At 40.7% G+C, this 24148-nt stretch overlaps 1 protein-coding gene across 2 annotated transcripts in view; it reads left to right on the top strand.

Moving 5' to 3' along the window:
* Positions 1-14297, top strand: part of LOC124865034 (TLC domain-containing protein 4-B-like) — a 36418-nt gene extending 22121 nt beyond the window's left edge. For both annotated transcript variants that reach the window (XM_047360028.1, XM_047360027.1), the window contains 4 exons: positions 5961-6019; positions 7075-7169; positions 7247-7320; positions 8133-14297. In XM_047360028.1, coding sequence (XP_047215984.1) covers positions 7107-7169; positions 7247-7320; positions 8133-8481 — 486 coding nt within the window. In that variant the 5' untranslated portion in view covers positions 5961-6019; positions 7075-7106 and the 3' untranslated portion in view covers positions 8482-14297. The remainder of the gene's footprint in view (positions 1-5960; positions 6020-7074; positions 7170-7246; positions 7321-8132) is intronic.
* The last annotated feature ends 9851 nt before the right edge of the window (positions 14298-24148 follow it).

Genomic DNA, 24148 nt, shown 5'->3' with positions numbered 1-24148 from the left:
AATTGCTTTTAGAATGAAAGCTATTTTCTATAAAGCTACATGCTCGAACTCCACCACATTAAGGTAGTGATTCTGGAAGGGAAAACCAGAAAAGGTTGGACTGCTCCCCCCAGTATTTGCCTCATGTGGAGGATCTTAAGTACCTTGTCTGTGTGCTGCTCTGCTATGTCAAGATTAAAAAAGAGCTGAGCCAAAAAGTAAAGCTCTTGATATACCAACTGCATTCCAACAATCTGCTATGGTCAGAAAATATGAGATACAGATGTAACAGACCAAAATGATCTTCCTCTATTGGGCTGTTGGGCTCAACCATAGAGGTATGGTTTGGAGGCATGTGGGGGAAGTTAGTAGCAGAGACGCTGATCCTCTAGATCAAAAGGAGTAATTTAGGGTAGTTCTGGATTCGGATGAGAATGCCTCCTGGGCACCTCCATTTTAAGTTGATTTATTTTTGTCCCACCAAGTGCAGACCCCCGAGAAGACATATTGTATATCCCTTCTGGCATAGGAAGAGCTTGGGATCTTCCAGAGTGAGCAGGCGAGTATAACCCCGGTTTACCCCCTACAACCTTATCTCGGATACATCATCTTTCTGAAAACGACATAGAAATCTAATTAAAATTATGTAGAGGTGTTATGAAGACCACATGGTGCAACTGCCGGGTGTCAGCACACATTCAACCCACTGTAAATGTTGTTGCCCTTAAACATTTTGAACAAAGAAACAAACCGAGGGTAATGCGTACGTGGAAAAAATTTTTCCTCTTACAGCTCCGGTGCTTTAGTGTGGCCCACGTTATAAACACTGTAAAAAGGCCTCTGGCAGAAGTCGTGTCTCTAAATAAGGCAAATCCAGCTCTTGTTAAACAAGGTCTTAGGAGGCTTGTGTAAAAAGTATTCCTAGTTGGACGGGGCAGCTACAGTTGCTCCACCAAGATCATTGCCGTTGTCTTTCTGCCTTGCCTTTGCATTAACAAACGGGCAAATACACCAGACAAGATTACTGTTAATACCTGAGCTCTTCACATGGCCGGGACCATCAACTGGCAGCTGGTTACCTTCCTAAATGTTATGGAAACAGCAGGGGAGTATCATTGTTTAATTTCTTCAACAATGATGGAATGGCTATTTTAGCTTGTCAGCCAGAACTTCTGCTTTTACTCTCTGTTGGTAAGATAGTTTCCTATCAGAGACGTAACTGGTTGTACTGAAGAACACGTGAACCATGTGATTAACGCTATAAACCTACAAGTAATCCAGAAAAGTATGGTTTACTTCTAGAACTGTTGCTTCCTGTTTAGGCAGTACATTTACTTTATTTATCCGTAGTTGCCTGCAAAAATGACTCAAAAACTAGCAGAAAATGCCTTTAAATTTGAGCGTGGAAATGTCTAGAATTCTGAAATGGGGGAAATATGTCAGAACCCTACAGGTTGCATCTATGATTAACCTCCAAATAGCAAATGTATGGTTGGAACATAAGCTTGTTCATGACCCTCCAAATCTAAAAGGTATCCATATCTCCTTGAAGGCAAAATTCCAGTCAGTTATTCATATATTGAATTAGGAATGAGGGTTTACTGTACATTTGATTACCTGAAGCTGAATCATACTGATGTGATTGTGGACCTTTGATCCTTTCACCACCATTCGGGTTGGGTTCTGATTAACCTGATATTTGTTTGAGGCCTTTCTGTGTGAGTGCAGCTGTAAGGCGATACAGCAGATTGTTTGGCAAGAGGAGCTCAGGGTTTAATAAACATTAATGAGATACAAGGAAAACTAAATGATTCAAAATCTGCTTCCAAGCGGGCGCAGAACTGCATATTAAGTCATGAGGAAAGGGACTTGCTCAAGAACTAAACCTTTCATCGCAGCTATTCAAAACCTGTTTTCTTGCATTGAATGTTAATGGTACTGCCACCTCCTGACCGACCAGCGTAAACACATAAAAAAACATCTTAAAACCCCGATCATTGTTTGTAGTGCTTCACAAAATATTGAAATGCAATGCAATCGTGTCACTAGTCTGGACTGGTGCTCGGGCAGTCTGCCTATCTCCACCCCGGAATGAAGGGGACCACCTCCTAGGTCCGGGGCTGGTTGCCCCTCTGGGGTATCGGTACCTGGACCTGCTATTAAAAATAATCCCAAAGCAGTTTCTAATAAAGTTTTTTTATATACTATATATTATAGCATTATAGCGTTAGCTGTAATGCTCTGCTTGTGAAAGTAAATCTGTTGGGCTTCTTCTTGGCACTCAGACAACAATTTTGAGTGCTACTCTGCTGGACAGGACACGTTAAAAGAAAAAAATCGTGCAGTCGTCATGTATCATGTGTATTATAGATGTCATGCAATCAATAATACACTGCTCAAAAAAATAAAGGCAACACTTAAACAACACAATATAGAACAAAGTATTCAATGAGAATATTTCATTCATTTAGATCTAGGATGTGTTATTTGAGTGTTCCCTTTATTTTTTTGAGCAGTGTTTATTTAGCCAGTTGGATGGATTCTAATTGCCCTAGCGCCCACACTTAATGTTTATTGTTCAGTAGGCAACATGTTAAAGCTCATGGAGAGTAATGGGAACATTGTGTTATGCAAAAGAAAAAAAAAGGATCTGGAAGGTGTGGGTTAATTGCTATAATTATCGCAGTTTTCGGCAATAGAATCATAATTAAAAGTCGACCTGATATCGTGCAGCTTTAGTTAGCCACCAGGCTAAATGTCAATAACCTTGTTTGTATCTTTTCATTCTGTAATGCTGGAGTGCAGAACATGTCTACTAGACCTGCTGGTAGGGTTGTAGAGCCAATATCTAGGACTAATGAGTATGATGCTAGTGACAGGGCCTCTGAATGTGTCAGAAGGTAAAGACCCGGGATATGCAAGATGGATTGAAGATGGTTGAGCTGAGGGCACTGCAGGTGCTAAAGGTTCTGGGGATTTCAAACCTGATAGAGCTCATGGATAAAGGAAAACAAAATATGTGAAATCTGGAAGCTGAAACAGAACCTGTATTGTAACTGATTTTAACTAGGTTTGTAAATCACTGACAACTCCTAATTTATTATGGTTTAGTGCCATGAAAAATATATGTTGTTTCTGTAGAAATTGCACATTTCACCAGGGAGGGTCTGAAGAGTTGAGAACAATGAACTGAATAAGTGATTAATGGGACAGAATGAGACGTCATAGGAGACGCTAAGGAACCAGAGACAAGGCAAAGTTTAGTCATTGCTCTGAACAATGGTAGAAAATGGTCCAATTTGTTGCCACATTCATATAAAAACAGAATTTTCCTGTCAGTTGAAGATCTGGGGCTTAAATTCACTGAAGATATCTGGAAGAGAGTCCTTGACAAAGTACATCATTCTTTTTCTGCTAGACATGGATTGATCCAGCTGAAAATGTTGCACTGTGCTCATCTGACCAAGGTCAGGCTCTCCAGGATGTTGCAGGATGTGGATCCGACCTGTGACGGATGTTATCAAGCAGCAGCAACTCACATCCATATGTTTGGGTCCCGTCCAGTGTTAATGACCTATTGGCAGAATATTTCCGTCTCCTTGAGTGAGGCCACAGGAAAAAGACTTATGCCTGACACTATCACTGCTTTGTTTGGGGTAACTGAGTTAAAGCTGTTCATAGCCTTTGTTAGTTTGAGATGGAGGTCATCCGCACCTCCATCACACGGTTACTGGGTTAGGGATGCCCTTTACTTTGCCAAATTGGATGTGTTTAACTGTAAATAGCTGGGCAGTCATTGGACTCAGCCAGTTTCCAGGAAATGTATTTGCATTAGTTATTTTTCTCTCTTCTGGTGAATTCAATTCAATTCAGTTTTATTTATATAGCGCCAATTCACAACACATGTTGTCTCAAGGCACTTCACAACAGTCAGGTACATACATTCCTATTAATACTAACAATTGAACAGTGCAGTCGTTGTTAGCTTTTTATTCAAATTGGATAAAAAGTTTTTCTATCTAAGAAAACCCAGCAGATTCCATCCAGTCAGTAACTTGCAGCATTCCCTCCTCCTGGATGAGCATGTAGAGACAGTGGACAGTCACCGGCGTTGACTTTGCAGCAATCCCTCATACTGAGCATGCATGTAGCGACAGTGGAGAGGAAAAACTCCCTTTGAACAGGAAGAAACCTCCAGCAGAACCAGGCTCAGTGTGAGCGGCCATCTGCCACGACCGACTGGGGGTTTGAGAGAACAGAGCAGAGACACAAAGAGAACAAAGAAGCACTGATCCAGGAGTACTTTCTACGGGAAGGAAAAGTAAATGTTAATGGATGTAGCTCCTTTAGTCGTTTCACCTAGAAAGAAAGAACAGATAAACTCTGAGCCAGTTTTCAAGGTTAGAGTCTGAAAGAGAGCACATATAATTAGTTACAGTAAAGCTCAGTCAATTGCCATGTCTAGGAGAGAGAAAGGGTTAAACACTGAAAGACAGGGCTATGTGGATCATCGGTAGAGGGTGAGCATTAAGTTGTTGCCAGCAGAAGCTCGGACGATTCCCCTCTCCAGAAAGGTGTCACAGGTACACACAGAGCCAGGCCAGGTGTAGCTTCTAGGAAGAGAAAAGAGAGAACAAGGTTAAAAGCTGAAATAACAGCAAATAATGCAAAATTGGAGAGTAGTGTGAGAATGTAGCGAAGAGGGTGAAAGTGGTCGTTATGTCCTCCAGCAGCCTAAGCCTATAGCAGCATAACTACACAGATAGTTTCAGTTCAGATTATTTAGTTAAACGGCGCTTATTTATAACAATGTTGTCTCAAGGAACCCCACAAAGGGTCCCACTGCTGGTCATTTTTATACTAAAAACCACAAGGATTGGGATACCTCTCTCTGTCAGACTGATCATAACCATCGGAAAAGAGAAGGGGTCATACAGGTAGCAGAAATGGAGGGTGTGTTTGTATTTCAAACATAACTGAGCCGGTTTAGGCTAAACCTGACTCCCCCTTACTCCAACCAACAGGGAGGGGGTATGTCTTATGTTTTTTTGGGCGGTGTATGTAAAAGGAAGTGTGTTTGTGTTTGTCTTTTTGTTCTAAATTCAATAAAGAGATTGATGGGAGAAAAAACAACTTGTTTTGTATTATTTTCTATTTCTCACTCCTGTAGTGCTAATGAATTTTTGTCACCATATTTCAAGGTCTAAACACTGTGTACTCCAGCTGAGCGGATGTTTGAAGTCATTTGAAAACTAAAAGTTAAATAAAGAATTTCAGAATTTCTTTCCCTTCCTAAAGTTGGCTGAAAACACTAAGGAAGAAAATCCTGGGTGACCTTCTCATTATTGTTGACAGCGGTTGTCGACTGAGTTTAGGTCAAGGTCTGTGATGAGTTGAGGAGTCATCGCCATGTTCCTACAGGACAACTGAGCACACTGGTGTTGTAGTGTTAATGTTTGTACTGTATGTGTGCTGTGGGAGGTCCTGTTACAGGGTCCGCCGTCAGCCAGGCGTGTGCCACGCGATACCTGTGACTGATACCACGATCCCATGTAAATTGGAGGAAAGACTTCTCCATTGTTATTGTGAATAGATGTTCTATGTAGAGACACCTACAGTAACCGTCTCCAGAGCAGAATCACAGGCCAAAGAGAATGTCTCTTCTAATCCCAAACTCATTACTCTTTATTGCCAGCTTGTCAGCATGTTGGTTTTAATTTAGATTTGACTAGACGCTGATATATGAGGATGAAGGCCACAGCAGCCTTGAATGAGCATGAATGATAATGATTCTGTTACACATTGTTAATCAGTCTGCAGATTTGTACCATACGTTCTTGTCGGGAGTAGATCCTTGATCTGAGCACCAATGAAGCTGCCTTGGAAAGCGGGCCCCTTCCCCTACTGGCTTGCTAACATTGATTGCAATAATGTCACAGTTGTCCTGCAAGTACCTTTACACTTTGTTTGCTGTTCCACAGGGGTGACCCTAACCTGGTCAAACTAAATGTAGCCATAACCTGTGGTTACCTCCTTTATGGTAAGCTGTCTTTAGACCTCTGTCGATCATTTACTTTTGCACACAACCCAATAAGACGTAACAGTCATATCTTTTTTGCTTCCTTAGCTACAGATGCTACAAGAGCTAAAGTATTTATCGAACCTTTTGACTTTTTGTCACATTTCAACCTGAATTTTAAAAAAAAAAGAAAAGTGTTTTATTGATGTTTTATGTAATAGACCAACACAAAGTACTGCGTGACTGGGGATTGGAAGGAGAATGATAAATGGTTTTCTCTCTTTTTTTACAAATAAAAATTGACCTCTTTAATTTGATACAACCAAATAAAATCCAGGGCACCCAAATTAACATCAGAAGTTACCTATTTCATAAATGGCGTCCAGCTGTGGGGGTGAAACACTGAACACACTATTCCCACAGTGAAACACGAAGGTGGCAGCATCATGCTCTGGACGCTTTTCTTCAGCAGGGACAGGGAAGCAGGTCTGAGTAGATGGAAAGATGGATGGAGCTAAATGCAGGGTGGTCCTGGAAGTCCTGTTTTTTATTCGTAAGATGTTAAAATAAAAACAGGCCTAATTTTCCTTCCAATTCATACCTTTTGTTTGTCTCTTGCTTAAATTCCCGACAAAATACATGAAAGTTTGTGGTTGTAATGTGACAAAATGTAAAACTGTGCTCAATACCTTTGTTATTCCCAGAGAAGTTGCCTGTCATGAAATGCCAGTTAAAAAGCCAAACATGTATTGAGCTGTTTCCGCAGTAGCATGTTGATGTGCAGCTGTTATAAAGGGAAATGAGCTCAGATGTATTCCCAGCAGATATACCTTAATGAAACCAAGCTGTTTCTTTACATTTCCTTAATTACAGAAGTGCTCTATTTTTGCATTCATTGGATCCTAGCATGAAGTCATTCTCTGTCATGTAAATGCTTAGATTTTTACTCTTTAGACCATGCTTAGATTTCTGAACATATTTTTCTAACTCTAAATATCCTGAGATGAAATAAATGAGCTGAAACGTAACCCTACTTGTTCCTCTTTGACCTCAAAACCCCCACTCCTCCTCCTCAGATCTTGTTCTGCTAGCATGTAACTGGAGCACAATGGGAGACAGTTTTTTTGTCTGCCACCACTTGGCGGCGCTGTATGCCTATGGATATGTGTTGGTGAGTATCTTATATTCAGGTGGAGAGATATCTGTTTCTGTGATTCTCTAACAAATGAATCTATCTTGTTTTCGCAGACACGTGGAGTGCTTCCATATTTTGCCAATTTCCGTCTCATTTCAGAGCTGTCCACGCCATTTGTGAACCAAAGGTGAGGTGGCCACATGTCAGCAAATCCAAAGTATTCATGCCCCTGGAACTTTTCCTACATGTGTTTTGTAATGTCAAAACCACAAATTTCAGTGCATTATGTTATGATTGTATGTGCGTGTAATTGTAACAGTACAAAATCATAAAACGGATGGAAAATAATACATTTTCTTTCAAATAAAAACTGAAAATTGAGGCGTGCTTTTATATCCAACTACCCTGAGTCAATACTTTGCAGAACCACCATTTGTTGCAGTTATTGCTGTAAGTCTTATTATACATCTCCAACAGCTTACATTTCTGACCATTCTTCATTACAAAACAGCCATCCTTTTCCCATTGTTCGAATAATGGATTAAGCAGAGCTCCATGAGACGTTCAAAGCTTGGGATATTGTTTTAGAGCCTCACTCAGCTTTAAACTTCTCCACAACATTCCTCCTGAGCTGTCTGCTGTTCCTTGATCTTCATGAAGCGGTTTATTCTCTACTCTTCTCTAACAAACATCTGAGACCTTCAGGGAGGCCTTCTTGTTGGGTGACTTCTGAGGTTTTATTTAGGGGTCGCAGAGTAAATTTGGCTGAATACAGATGCAGAGCCCACTTTTCAGATCTTTATTTGTAAAATCCAATTTATATCATGTATTATTATTCTTCTTCTTTGCAATTATTAACTACATTAGATGGGTGATTCACATGAAATCCCAGTAATATCCCAGTAGTTGGTGTCTGTCATCTGTAATATGATAAAATGCAAAAATGATCAAGGAGTAGACCTATCTCTCTCTGACATAACTGCCTTCTCCATCTCCCAGGTGGTTCTATGAGGTATTAAAGTACCCCCGCTCGCATCGGATGGTGGTGCTGAATGGCGTTGCCATGGCAGTGGTGTTCTTCGCCGTCCGCATTGCCGTCATGCCATCCTACTGGGCGAGCGTTTTCGCCACATTTGGTACTCCGGAGTTCGAGCGGCTAGGCCTGGGAGCCCAGGTGGCCTGGATCAAGTCCTGCATCGCCCTGGATGTCTTGAACACAATCTGGATGTACAAGATCGCCCGCGGGTGCTACAAAGTCCTGACAGGGAGAGGAGGGCGAATGGTTAAGGACAACTCAGATGGATCATTTACTTCAGACAAGAAGCACACGAACAACCACACGGACTAACGTCGGCTGAAGAAGATTCAACCCCAGATAGAAGCAGGTATGGAGGCCTATCTGTCGCCGCAGCATTGGCATCCCACCCACCCTCAGTCTCTGAGTCCTCAGGTTCTGACCCCAGCTGGGGGATGAGGAGAGTGCTCCTTGACTCACTCAAGCACCAGCGAGCCCGACCTCACCGTTTTTCAGTTACTCTATTGCTGGGAGGTAGCTTTCTTTGGTTGCAGACAACAGATTAGAGGTCACAAGCATACTTTTAGCACCATCTGTCACTCCTGTCTCTCATCTCGTCCCAGCCTCCTCTCACCCTCATGTTCAGCCAAAGTCCAATCCTCTGAAGTGCCTGTGGAAAAACAGGAAAGCAATAATAGTGGAGGTGTAGGATCACAGAGTCTAACAAATCTGAGGTTCCTTCCCTCACCTCCATCCCTCCCTTAAATGAGCAACTGGGAGCTTGATTTTTCCAGACCATTTTCCGTCCACAGTGGAGGAGATGTGGCCTACACAGCAGAGGAATCTCATAGCCCCATCATGTTTGTCAACCTATAGGGCTTTTGTCTTAAATCCATCAAACCTCAGAACAAGAGACAGAAAAACACCAGGATGCCTCTCCCAGTTTTACCTGCTGTGGCCTCCTTATAATAAGTAGCACCTCTCTATGTCACCTGTCTTGCTTCTCCATCTGCTTTCTAATTTAAAACACATGCAGGTGGAAGAAAAACACACTCTCCAACATTTTTCTTTGTCTTTTTGTTGATGCTATGCCAGCATCATTAGCTGTGACAGTAATACAACATCCATTACCACCCTCTGCCTCAGCTGGAATGTTTTCGTTCTACCTCTCCCCCTGCCTTACAAAGACTTTGTAAATACTCATCATTTAATCAGAGGCTTTTTTTTTTTTTTTTTACACTAAGGAGAGAGTTATCCGTCAAGGTGTTATCCGTCATAATATCTGAGTCTCCGAGGGACTTCCTGTTCTCCTGGTATCAGAGATTAAACCGTCCAGTACCACCCAGCAACACCGCTTTCCTCACCGGCGAATCTCCCTGCCGCTTCTGCTTCCTTTTATCTAACGTTTTCTCAACAACTCCGAGAACAAACGCTTCTCACGCAAATCTGCTCGCTGCACAGGCAGTGCCTAGGAAATGTGTTCAGACCCCTTTAACCTTTACACACTTTTTACATTACAGCCACAAACTTTTGATGTCTTTTATTGGGGCTTTATGTGATCGATCAACACAAAGTCAAGCAAAATTGCAAAAAGCACATTTCCAGCTGCAAGTCTTTTGATGTGTGTGTCTCTACCAGGTTTGCACAACCAGAGTCTTTTGCAGGATTACCCTCTTTCTTCCCCTACACTCAGACCAACTTCTCTGCACCCCACCCCCCCCCCCCGTCATTTGACCAGGGCGCCTTCTTGTACTTGTTTGCAATGTCCCTGACTAGGTTTTGTTCCACACTGTAAGCAGGACGTTTTGTGTCTTTGCTACTCTTTCATAAAGGCCAACTTTGTAGAGTACATGACTAACAGTGTCCTTACCACAGATCGCACCTGAGCTGTGGACCTCTGCAGCTCCTCCAGAATTACCATGGACGTCTTAGCTAAAGGCTATCTCTTGGTGGATTTGCATCTGTGCTATACTCTTTCCACTACCAGATGATGGATTGAACCAAGATCTTTGAGATGTTCAAAGCTTGGATATAGTATTGTAATCTAACCCTGCTTTAAATTTCTCCACTGCTTCTTCTTCCCAGAAATATTACACACAGGTGGTTTCTAGAGGCTTTTCTCTAGAAACCTTTAGAGTAATCGGTTAAAAATTCAGCTTTTCAGATTTTTTTCCCTTCACTCCACATTTATGAGCCACTTTGTGTTGGTCTATCAAATAAATAAATTTTGTAGTGTGAGGAACCTTAAAAACGGGGGTGTCTGAATACTTTTACAAGACATTATAAGTGTTGTGCCACCTGCTACAGCTGAAATCTGGTGCCCTTTGAAGTTGTTGGAAAAGTGCCGATTACTTGGCAGAATGTCAGCAATAGAGTGCCTTGCAATATGCCTTTCGTTATTTGGCCCCATGCTCTCTGTCCATGCGTCAGATTGATTTGGACCGGTGTGCTGTCGGAAGCAGCGTGGTAACCTGCATGCCCAGTTTTCCAGTATAAACTCTAGATCCTCATTGTAGAGCATGGTATGACTGACATATTTCTGTGATGCCTTGATGAACTGTCAAAATAGATGAACACCATCTAATTATTGATTGCATTAATCTAACCGGGGGGTGGGGGGGTTTGTCTTTCAAACTGGTCCCCCCCTTCCCAACACTGCATACTCAAAGCATGAACTTCTTGTATTTTTGATTATTTCTCCTTGCTGTGCATGTTTTTACAGTATTTACACACTCAGTATCTATGCAGGTGCCTTCTGCATAGTGGTGAACTCTAACTGTTAACACATCTTCGATCTGCCAGTTGCCAGTATTTGTTTTTTTTACAGACAGAGATCTTTCTTTGTGAAAGGTGTGCCGAGAGCAGACTAATAACCACACATGGCAGACAGAAACATGGGATCTCACAGATTTAGCTTCTCAAACAGAAGACAGGGATCAACATCATCACTCTTGGTCTGAGCCAAGGTTCCCTATATTAGCACAAACATTAACCAAATGTACCCAAAAGCAGAATAATTGAATGTTTCTTCACGCATTAGTTTGGTAGAATAGTTCATGAAGTGAACACAAGAGGGAGCAACGAGATCAGAAGTCAAGCCTGTAACAGATGAGGAGCAGGGATCCAGTGGTTTCACCTCCATTAAATACAGATTTTTCTAAGTATCGTTCTCAAACAATGGTCCACCTGGATTTAACTTTTTTCACTGTTAAGTCAGAATTCCAAGAGGGAAAATATGATGTTTCTCACTGACCCAAACCTCCAAATCCATTATGGCTGCCTTCTGTGTAAAACTTAGTTGCAGTAAAAAAAAAACTGTTTATTTGCACTTCTGACCGTTTGTATCTTGTTAAATTAGTAACATAGTGGCATCCTATTGTGATAATGTTGCTGCAATGTGAAAATACTAAATACAGAGAAATGTAATATTAGAGCTGCACAGATCAGTGACTTTTTTTTTGTGGCAAATTTCCAATCACCTTTGATTTTTTTCCTGTTCATTTTAAACCTCTGCTCTGCTGTTTTCAAATTTAACAAATTTCTCTAAAACATAAAATACAAAAATTACCGTTTTCAACTTTTTTAATGCTATTAGGGTAAATTAAAAACATTACTATGTTCACATTAAAATGTTCATAGTAGAAGACTAAAGTGATTTGACCAACAGGCCGAATAAAAAGACATTGAAATCATTCAGGTTATGGAACATAAGTGTCTATAAATAAAGTCCAACTAAAATGAATAGCTTCTTCTCTCCTTCACATCTCGTGCTATTTTCTTTCATTTTATTTTATTTTTTGCACTGCTGAAAATGTGCACCATCATTACGTATTTACATTACAATTACAGGCTGTGTCACACCGTGTTTGCAAGGGAGAAGGTTGGAGTTGTAACGTTCTGCAGCTACACAGGATTTTATTAATATTTCAGACTTAAATGATTACAGGGTTGCAACTTTAAACTGTCTTTAGCATCTTATGTTTACAATTAACACAGAAAGCATTAATAACAGCAGTCATTGTGGATTTATTAGACCTCTGCCTTCACTGTGAGACTTCCATAAGATTTTCTAATCCAACATGTTCCATGACGGACTCAACAAGACTACTCAAAAGGATCAAATAGAGCAACCTTTGCTGTAATGTGTTCAGCTTCCTGTATTCTGCTGATGTCTGTCTCCCTGTTGCAGCAGCCTCAATGAATAGCCAGATCCAATAAAAACTAGTTTCCCTTCTTATGTGTGATGCATCCACTGTTAAATAAAACCGTCACCTCTACCTGTCACTCGCCGACTTCTCAGTTGGTCACTAATTGGTATTGGCTTGTAATGATGATAGTATTTAGCCTGGTCACTGACCACATGAATCTTGAAACTGGGACTGATATTAACAGATCAAAAAGGCAGCATATGTAGCCAGCAGCACTTGTTCCAGGTCCACTACTGTGTGCCTCAGTTTGTTCTGAGACTTCGCAAAATCTTCTCTGTGCTTCTTGTTTGGGAATTCTCTGATTTGAATTTGAATAAAATGTTGCTCTATTTCTTCTTATTCTTATTTAGCTTGTAACGTATTGATACCAAGCTCTGTTCTGAGTGAAAAGCAGCCCAGATAGCACAGTTGGAGAACCACAGCGCTGCACTCATGTCTGTAACTTCATACAGCTGCTGTTTTGGACCCAGCTTGGTTGACATTTACATTATTTGGTGTCTTTTGGCCCTCAAACAAGACTTGATAGAATCTTACATTCAGTCATCCAGTCACAGCACTGCTCACCTCCATGCATGGATACTTTGAGATGTTCTGGTTGTATTTTCACTGTGGAAATATAAAGCACACTTCCCATCCCTGGGATGTCCCTTATTTCTGTCTGCCACTACAGAGACGGGGCTACAGTTTTTTTGTGCCTTTACACAAACGGTGGATGTTACAGTCAGAGTTGGATAAGCATGATTAGCTCCTTGTGTATATGCTGTGTGTATATTTTTCTAACCCGCCTGCACAATGATTAACCAGTTGAGTATTGTAACCCAAAGCTAATCCCTCATAGGGAGCCTTTTTTTGGTGAAAGTTTATCAGGGGCCAGGGGTGGGGTGGGGGATCTTTTACCAATCAGAATGCTGGGATGTGTTATTTAGTGGCATTAAGGTGATCTCATTCATATTTAAGATAATGATGGCAATCTAGCCTCGCTATTCACGTCACTGATGGAATGGCTTTTGTCTCATTTCTTTGGCCTCTGAAGCTCAAAGCTGAGATAAATCAGTCGACATGGAACTGAATTTAGGAGACCTCACGGTGACTGGCTGAGATGATGATACGCTTCTGGTGCTGCTTCGTCCGATTATGTTTGGATCTCCTTTTAGTTTAGACAGAAACTGCTCTTTGATGCAGGACTCACGCACAAAGCGAGAGGAGTAAATCGTATTGGAAGAGACTTCTTTTTGGCCCATATTTTATTCTTCAATCTTACCTCTGGCTGTGTACGAAAAATGAATGTGACAGCAGAATTAATGATGAGCTTGACTATGATATGTTATCTGTACTATCAGGTTGGAACAACTCAGCCTCAGATCAGTGAGGAGACAACAGCTCGTTAAAGAATGAATTACAGTATTTAAATTCAGTATATATCTGAAAATGCATAAGAATCGTGTAAAATCTTGTACTGATCAAATGATCTCTTATGGGCAACGTATTACAAAGTTGATACTTTTGAGGCAACTATAATTTTTTTCTTTATTTTCTGATGTCAAATGTGATGAACTGTATACAATGAAAGTTAATTTAAAATCTCAAGCACAGCAGCATTTGTTTGATAGTGGAGACTGAATGTAAAACGTAATAATCAAATGTCTTGCCTGGATTTTTATTTTCCAGTGGTTAACTCTTTGCAGTGTGGCTTTCCTTCCTCTTCAGTTTGTCTTTTAATGCAATGTTGGTATGATCTTGTTACTTTTCTTTCCTTTTCTTGATTTTAATGTGAAGCAGCCTACACTACAAAGGCCCTGTGGGTCACTGTCTGAGTTTTACCACATGATTACGACATTTGTTCTCTACTATGACCACTACTAATTATCATGTAATTGTAGTGATAAATGCTGAGAATTACTTGAAAGTGTTGTTCTTCAATAAAGTTGAACACTAAAAATAGATGGAAGTCTCTTATTTTTACTCTAGTTTGCACACATAAACGAGAAATTTGCTCTCATTATACAGACATTGTAAATATAAGTATCTAAACTTTGGTGGAAAATAAAGTTTTTCTGTTTTTGTTTTTTTCTTGTGAGAATGTATGCACTGTTTTTACAAAAGAAAAGGTTGAATTAATGCAAATATTCATGGTATCAATCTCGACTCTCTGGGACTGTTAAATGTTCATCAGAGAGACAGTCTGGGGGAAGAAAGAGTCTGTGGTGGCTAGTTTTTGCTAATAGCGCTTTGTACCTAGAGGCAAAAGCTATAATATTATGTGTCCAGGATGTGTGGGGTCTGCAGAGATGCTAGCTGCCCTTTTCTTGACCCTAGACCAGTACAAGTCCTGGATGGAGGGAAGGTCAGTCGTCACGATCCTCGCTGCAGACTTGATTATTTGTTGTAGTCTGGCCTTAATGGAAAAGTCATTGTTGAAAGAAAAGTTCAGTTTGTAACAAGTCATGTAAGTGTTGCATATTTAGGAATGGACTTCCTCTGTTGATTGTCCATCTGCTACCAACTGGCCAATGCAGGAGGATTCTCTGCCACAACATCTAAACTTTAAAGGGATGTTCATGACGTCGGAGTTCTCTTGAGACAGCCGTCACGCGAACGCATACTGAAAGCCTTGAGACCACGGTGAAACACAGTGGTGGCACCATCATGCTTTGGGAATGCTTTCCTTCTGCTGTGATGGAGCTAAATACAGGGCAATCCTGGAAAGAAACCCTTTAAGGGCTGCGAAAGGCTTGTGCGTGTGGCAGAGTTTCGCCTAGCAGGACAAGAGCCCAAAACATACAGCCAGTGGCATGGTTTAGACTAAAACATACGCATTTGTTAGAATGGCCTAGTCAAAGTGCAGACCTTAATCCCTTTAAGAATCTGAGACAATGCTTGAAAACTGATGCTCTCATCCAACCTGACTGAGTTTTTGTCTCTAAATGTAAAAAGCGGGTTGGGACATACCCCAAAATACTCGCAGCTGTAAATGATGCAAAGGGTTTTTCTACAAAACATTGACTAAGGGGGTGGAATACAAATGCACACCACACATTTCAGACTTTATTTGTAAAAGTGTTTGAAAACCATGCATCTTTTTCCTTTTGCTTCACATGTATTTCTTTGTGTTGCTCTATCACAAAAAGTCTCAGTAGAACACAATAGTTTTGGTTTGTAACTTCAATGGGTATAAATACAGAGCACAGCCCCTTATGACAGGAAAACTGCCCTCACTGTGGGTCAGATATTCCATTCACTGATAAAATGCATCATGAAACAAAAATGGAAAATAAAACACAGCACTTAAAGCCAAATCCCTCCTAAGCATTCTGAACTGGCCCAGTCATTTGTCAGCTGCTGGCCAAGGCACAGTTACCCAGACCTGCTACTGAAAACTGGCACTGCTCCTGTTTTTAGTTTAGGTTTTGCGAGACGAGATGTCAGAAAACAGAAAGCCAAACATGCAAAACGAGATGAAATGTTAAAGTAAGAGGATTGCTTAGAATAAGTGTGAAAAGTTTTTAAAGGGTGGGGGGTGAAAAAGTGTTTAAAGTAAAGGGGGGGAAGTTTTTGAGCCAGAGTAGGTCTTTGATTGAAACCATCTCTTGCGTGAGTGAGCATGCACCACTCGGTCAAGGGGCTTGGTCAGAGCCTGTTCCTGAAGAGCTTTACCAAACATGGTCACATAAGAGAGACTCAATGAAGGTTTCCTCCAGCTACTACAGCACAGCCTCCATCCATGCCTGAGCTCAGAATCATCACCTGCATGTCCTGTGGACTGAGGGGTGCACCTGTATGTTACAGTAAATACCGTCCATCATCACCTGCAACGATAGATGAATAGAATGCCGTGCTCGTAGATAGTAGACTATGTTTACTTTGTGTCCACAATTACATGAATTCATGTCTGTAAACGTCAAGTCTCCTCCTTAAAAGCTCTAATGTTTCACACTAATCACAAGCCAGTCACAAAGGCGAAGTAAGAGCTGTGTAAACATAAGCAGATTATAGAAATATGTTTATTTCAGGAGAAATTCATGCTGAAGACTTTTTCCCAGACTTCCAGAAGAAACAGAAACGTGGTAAAAAGTCAACATTCCAGGCTATGCAGGAGCTTTAAACCAGGTCCGGTTTACAAGGTACTTGGTGAGGGTTGAATACGTTACATAGCTAGCTTGTTTACGGACAGAACCAGAGTGTCACCTGGCACCTCTGACACAGATGGCAAGAACCTGTCCAAGCATTTAGGAGCAGAACTTATAAATTTGATGTTTCCTCCGAAATGCTCAATTAGTCAAAAAACTTGGACTTTCAGTTTTTAATCTGAGCTGAACTTTAAACATTTTCTCACAGCAGTAACAATGAGTAGAAGCAAGCAGAAATTAAATTACATGTACAGTACAGACCAAAAGTTTGGACACACCTTCTCATTCAAAGAGTTTCTTTATTTTCATGACTATGAATATTGTAGCTTCACACTGAAGACATCAAAACTATGAATTAACACATGTGGAATTATATACTGAACAAAAAAGTGTGAAACAACTGAAAATATGTCTTATATTCTAGGTTCTTCAAAGTAACCACCTTTTGCTTTGATTACTGCTCTGCACACTCTTGGCATTCTGATGGTCCAACTAAACGCAAACCGGATGGAATAGCATGCTGCTGCAAGATGCTGTGGTAGCCATGCTGGTTCAGTATGCTTTCAATTTTGAATAAATCCCCAACAGTGTCACCAGCAAAGCACCCCCACACCATCACACCTCCTCCTCCATGCTTCACGGTGGGAACCAGGCATGTAGAGTCCATCCGTTCACCTCTTCTGCGCCGCACAAAGACATGGTGGTTGGAACCAAAGATCTCAAACTAGGACTCATCAGACCAAAGCACAGTTTTCCACTGGTCTAATGTCCATTCCTGGTGTTCTTTAGCCCAAACAAGTCTCTTCTGCTTGTTTCCTGTCCTCATCAGTGGTTTCCTAGCAGCTATTTTACCATGAAGGCCTGATTCACACAGTCTCCTCTTAACAGTTGTTCTAGAGATGTGTCTGCTGCTAAAACTCTGTGTGGCATTGACCTGTTCTCTAATCTGAGCTGCTGTTAACCTGCGATTTCTGAGGCTGGTGACTCGGATGAACTTATCGTCCGCAGCAGAGGTGACTCTTGGTAGAACCACCATCTGTGAACAAGTGTTGCCACATAATTTCTATTGGATTTAGGTCTGGACTTTGACTAGGCCCTTCTAACAGATTAATGAGCTTTTATCTAAATCATTCCATTATTTCCCTGGCTGTATGTTTCGGGTCATTGTCCTGCTGTAAGGTGAACCTCTGCCCCAATTTCAAGTCTTTTGCCAGATTCCAGGATTGCCCTAGATTTATCTCCATTCATCTTCTCCTTCCCTTCTGAAAAAAACATCCCCACAGCATGATGCTGCCAACACCTTGGTTCGATGTTGGGATGATGTTACTAATTAGGTGACTACTGAAGGCACTGGCTTGCACTGGATTTTATGTAGAGGGATCAGAGTAAAATGGGAGCTGAATACAAATTCATGCCACACTTTCAGATTTTTATTTGTAAAAACAAAAGTTTAAAATAAAATAAACTGAAGTTTGTGATGTAACATAAAAAATGTGAAAAGGTTCAATGGGTATGAAAACTTTTGCAAGCCTCTGTCATCAATCATCGACTATATGGGAGGAGATCATTCAAGTTAATTTCCGAAGGTTCAGATGAAAGTGGTAAAGCTGAAATAGTAGCTGAAAATCCAGATGAATAGGTCCTGGAGTGCCTCTCCAAGATGAAAGCAGCCAAAGCATCAGTCTCTGATGTGATGACAGTTTATCAAATGGTTAGAAAATCCTTAATTGTTTTGACGGGTCTTAAAGTGTACCCCACCACACCGCCCAACAAACTAAACATCCAGGTCCATGACTTCAAGCAGTGATTGAATACATCTCAGTATAATTTAACTGACCAAACCCAGGTTTGTTTAAGGTTTCCCGTCCTTCTGTAGCTACAGGTTGGAATTATGATGCCATGAACTCAGAACTCGCTGAGTTGCTTTGGACCATAACTAGCCAGAGTTAGGGTAGTGAGGGAAGCCTGGCTCTCATCAGAAATGCACCTCAGCATTTGTCAGAGGCCATCCTTCTCCTCTTTATCCGTCTCTGTTTAAATCCTTTAAATCCACCAACTAACCATCTTACTTTAATGAAAGGTCTTCACTTTCAAACTAAATCTTCCAGCAGGTTTGTCAGATAACGTGTAAGTAAAGATCTGACATCTAAACTTCTATAAATTGGATTTGGGAAGAGCTTATGATATTTTAAACTAAGCTCTAACACAGTGCCTTACAAAGAGACTTTATGTGACTTCAACTTTTTCACACTGTGTTAGAGCCACAATCTTAGATTTTAAGTGATACACCAATATAAAGTAGTGCATAGTTGTGAAGTAAAAAGAAGGTAACAAGGCACATCACCCTGAACACGCTATCCCCAAAGTGAAAAATGGTGGTCGCAGTATCATGCTGTGGGGATGCTTCAAGAGGAATCCTGCAAGAAAACCTGGAAAAGGCTGTAAAAGTATTGAGAGGCTCACCACACATACAACTAGAACTACAATGGAATGATTTAACACATATTCATGTGTTTGGCCTAGTCAAAGTCCAGACCTTGACCGTTTTAAAATCTGTTGTAGGGGTTTACAATTAATGTTTATAGAAACTCTCTATCAAATCTGACTGACCTTGAAAAATGTTGCAAGGAAGAATGGGCAGAAATTTTATTCTCTAGAGTCATGTCTTTTTCCTTGCAGTTGTCTCTATCTCATAGAATCCATATAAAACACTTTGTAGTTTAGGATTATAACATGACAACATGTGAAAAATTTCAAAGGGTATGTATTTAATAAAGGTTTCTCCTAGTTGATACAACCTTGACAGATTTTATTGGATTTGGCATTCTGCAACACAGGAAAGTCAGCCTGACTTAGTCCAAATCATTTAAGTGTCAAGTGACGTCAAATCAACATAAACAGTGCAGCAAATATCTAACTGTAGTCTGTTATTTTTAGTGTGAGGGATTACTATTTCGAGAGACATTACCGCTTGAGCACAGTTAGCTTAGGCTCCTTTATTCTCCCATAATGCCCAAATAAAGTGTCCAAATTCAATGTGTGTGCTTCTTCTCTCTGTGAGATGTTTACAAGACCATTGCTTGGACTGTGTGTGTGTGTGTGTGTGTGTGTGTGTGTGTGTGTGTCTCTGTAAGAGGAAATGTGAAGGAACAGAAATGAGAATGACTGTGGGAGCTTAAAACGAGGTAAAGGTTTTATATGTTATAATTTTAACTTACTTTAACTTGGAAACCTAAAACAATGCTATAAATGAATAGCTGCAATAGCTCCATCCAAAAAAGAAACACAGCTAAGCACAGAAGCATGGTGTCAGGAGTATGATTAATGGCAGCAATAAAGCCATCAGTGGTTTCATCCAGATGAGACAAGACAGGTCGCCGGTCCATCGCAGGGCAACACAGAGACACACAAGGCATACAACATTACACACAGGCCCTCACACTCAGACTGAAAGCCTGTTGAGCTAACATCCCTGGCTTTGGGCTGTTGGAGGAAGCCACTGTAAGTAAAGAAAACCCACAGATGCACCAGGATAACATGCAATCTTCATGCAGAAAGACCCCTGGCAAGGATTTGGACTTGGAACCTTCTTACTGTAAGGACTAGGAGAACGTTAAATAAAAGACAAATACACGCACCAACAAAGAGAACACAAAGTTGATGAGAGCAGTTACACAATAAGTGACTTTTTCTAGGAAGGAAACACAGCTAAACACAGAACTAATAAACCTGTTTCACTTTCTATGAAAAAGAATAGATTGCACAACGGTACTGGCAGCAATGACTCTATCCCAAAAAAGAAATATAGCTAAACAACTAGTTCTGGGAAAAGTGTAGATGCAAAAAGGTCAAATACTTCAACATGGTTCAGTCCAACAAAGATCACAAAAGCACAGGACTAAACGTACTTTCTACAGGAAGTATCAGTAAACTTTCTAAGGTATTGTTTTGCTCCTGACAAGTTACTGCATCAGGTCCTGCTTCAGCCAGGCAATGCATCTAACATGAAGGTGTGAAAACAAACATATTCCAAATTTAGCTCACTTGTCAGTTCCAACAAATGAGTTGCTGATATTAGTGGCCCGAGGGGGGGAGCCAACATGCTAGAACAGTTCCTAATGAAGTATGAGGCTGTGTTAGACACAACTATTTGCTTTCTCACTTCAAGCCTCCAATCATTTACCAGCCAGGGTTTGTCATTAGCCTGATTCTTAGTATCCTGGGACACCATATGCAGATAACTACGCTTGTTTATTGGATGATTCTAAGTGTTCATGGTTGTACATTTCTGTTTGTCTCATCCCAGCTGTAAAACATGTTAAGGATAATTAGTCGAAATGTTCGGGTTTAATCACTACAAGACAACTCATACTTCGAGGATATTCTCAGAAATTGCATCTACTAAAATACAAAATTCCGCACTTATTTCTTCTAATAACTGCGATGCGGTTTTTTTTTTTTTTATTTCACAGTCCACAGAGCTATTCTAACACATGAGCATGCTATGATCTAAATCGTTTGTAGCTGTGGCTGGATACTGAGGGTCAGTGTTTGCCCAGTCTTAAGTCTTTTGCAGACTCGAACTAGTTTCCCTGCATGGTTGCCTGGTATTGCGCTCAATCCATCTTTGCATTGATGCTGACCACCTTTCCTGTTGCTGCTGGAAGAGAGCATCCCCACATCATGATGCTGCCACCACCTTGTTCCAAGATGTAATGGGATGTATAATTTAAGTTTTCCACCACATATAGAATTTTGCATGTTGGCTAGAAGGTGCCCTTTTGGTCTCATTTGACTGCAGCAGCTTTTCCCACATGTTTGTTGTCATGTTCCCTACATGGTGTGTGGCAAACTGCAAATAGATATTTCTTGTGGCTTTCTTTAACGAACAACCATACTTTACCACTCCTCCATCAAAGCCCCACTTGGGTGACATCAAAAGACTATTTTGGGGTATCAGGGTGAAAAGGGCCAAAAACAAATGAAAGCCTCACTTTTCAGTTATTTTTTAATTTGTGAATTTATTTCCTTTTCCTTCAGGCTGTCATGAAAATCCAACCAAACAAAAAATTATTTAAGTTTGTGGTTGCAACATGTAAGAAACCTCTAATAAATGCTTGCAGAAAATGTCATATAACATCTGTTTTTGTTCTGTCATCACATTACATTTTTCACCCAACTAGTGCCGCATCACAGCAGCAGTGTGCCACATGGAAATATTTCTACTGTTTTTGTCAGTCAAAGCCTATCATGCACACCATTGCTCTGCACCAATTATTTTTAGCTGTGTGAAGACAAATCCACCACCAGATGAATGAATGCATTGCTGCAGCTGTATGCACTCCCAGTCGAGTAGATACAGCAGTCTGCAGCAGCAACTATTCCTTTGCTCTCTTTCATCCACCCCTGAGGTTTCCAAACTGCTCCCGCTTGGCTCCGATGGCAAGCCTAACATAGCCGTGACCCACAAGCTCCAACAAAAGAAAGAGCGGGTGATGAATCATGCAATCCATAAAGCAGCCTCCTCAGTGCTCCTGAATCCTGTTGCATTCCTCTCCTTGTCCTTGCCTGTGGAGGGAATAGGGAGGAACACAGTGGGATAAAACAGGAGAACTACCTCATTGTTCCCAAAGTGACGTCAGGCGTTCACAAACACAAGTCCAACATGCTGCCGTCAGCCCCACAGCAGTGTAGGTAGTTGTATTGTTGAATTCCACTGAGTTCCTTTTTAATAGTTTTTTTATTTGCTGTTAAATACATTTTCAAACAATAAAGCAAAAATGTATAAACAGCTTATAAACCCGATGTTTCGTCTGACTCCAAAGAGTTAACAATTGCACTTCAAACGCCAAATAGAGGAGAAATTGAGCCAATAATTCCTTTTGAGAACAAGATCAATCATTTTCTAAGACATAATGTTGGATGTTTCTTATGTGAGATCACACATTGCTAATTGTATACATAATATTGCAATACTCTCATTGGGAAAATGTATATTATAAAAGTCAGCCTGAGCCATAAAAACCGGATCTATGGTACTGACTGTAGCTTTTCATTGCGTAATATCTTTCACCAGTCTACAGTGCTGTGAAAAGTATTTACCCTCTCACAGATTTTTTTCATTTTGCTTTTTTTTGGCACACCTACATTTTTTAGATCATTAGAGACAATTTAATATCAGCCAAACCAATAACCAGAGTAAATAAAAAATGGCAGTTTTCAAATTTCATTAATTAAAGGAAAAAGCTATCCAAACAAGCCTAGTCCTATGTGAAACATAATTGCTCCCTTGTTAAATTGTGGATTAAATGGGATTAATAAAATGTTTTGTTCAGTTTCAGTTGCCATAATACCCAGGCCTGATTACTGAGCTAATCCAAAGAAACTCAAGGACATCTGAGAAACACCAGGCATCTCTCAGTCTGGAAAGAGTTACAATGCCATTTCTAAGGCTTTGGAACTCCAGCAAACCACAGTGAGAGCCAAGACCAAAGAAAATAGAGAAAACATGGAACAGTGGTGAACCTTCCCAGGAGTGGCTAGCCTACCAAGATTACTCCAAGAGTGCATCAACACCTCATCCAGGAGGTCATAAAATAACCAAGTGCAATATATAAAGCATTGCAGGCCTTAATTGCCTCAGGTGAGGTCAGTGTTTAGGTTCAACAATAAGAAATAAATTGGGCAAACATGGCATCCATAGAAGAGTTCTGAGGCCAAAACCACTGCTGATACAAAAAAAAAAAGAAACTCGCAAAGGCTCACATTTGCCTGAAAATCTCCTGATGATCTCCATTGACCTTGGAAAATTATTATAGGTGGACTGACAAGACAACAGTGAAATATTTTTGGAAGTTATGCATCGCGTTACACCTGGTGTAGTTCATAAAATGAACATCATACCTGCAGTCAAACATTTGGGTGGTTTATGTGATGATCCAGGGCTGTGTTCCTTCTTGTACAACCTGCCGTAATTAATGGAACCATGAATTCTGCTCTGATCTTAAGCCCAAGCACACTTGGGTTATCCAGCAGGATATTGATCCAAGGCGCACCTGCTGGTCCACCTCAAAATACAATAAAAACAAGCAAAAAAAAAAACAAAAACAAAAAAAACTAATGGAAGGTTCTGGTAATGGCCTATTCAAAGTCTAAAACCACCAACAGAAATGGTGCGTCCATTCATGCATGCTCCGGTGAGGCTAGATTAAAGCAATTCTGCAAAGAAGAGTGGGTTAAAACATTTTTGTTTCTCCGTGATGGCAGGTTTTGCACCAAGGGTGACCTTCCCAGTTATGAGATTTAGGTGGATTTTTCTTTTCAAACTGTGATCTGAATGACTTTTTCCCTTAATAAAAAGAAACATCAAATAGTGGCTTTCATGTTTCTCCTTTGTAAAACATTGCATTTAATATTTCTACAATAACGCAGGCTTCATAGAAAGTGTTTTGACCTCTAAGTGATAGCAGAGTATTCCATCCAAACACAAGTAGAACTCATCCCTTCCTGGGTCTGAAGGTGGAAAAAGTGACACTGATTAAAACCCAATATCCGAGCGATGACATCACTCCCCCTTGACGGAGAGGCTGCGTCCGGATTGGACAGCGGCTCCAGCCAATCAGAGAACACACACATGGGTAGAGTTTAAAATGATTTCTGAAAGTG

Source organism: Girardinichthys multiradiatus, chromosome Y, assembly GCF_021462225.1.
Source record: "Girardinichthys multiradiatus isolate DD_20200921_A chromosome Y, DD_fGirMul_XY1, whole genome shotgun sequence".
NCBI classification, from domain to species: domain Eukaryota; kingdom Metazoa; phylum Chordata; class Actinopteri; order Cyprinodontiformes; family Goodeidae; genus Girardinichthys; species Girardinichthys multiradiatus.
Note: the sequence above shows the minus strand (reverse complement) of the source record. Positions and strands in the feature narration are given on the sequence as shown.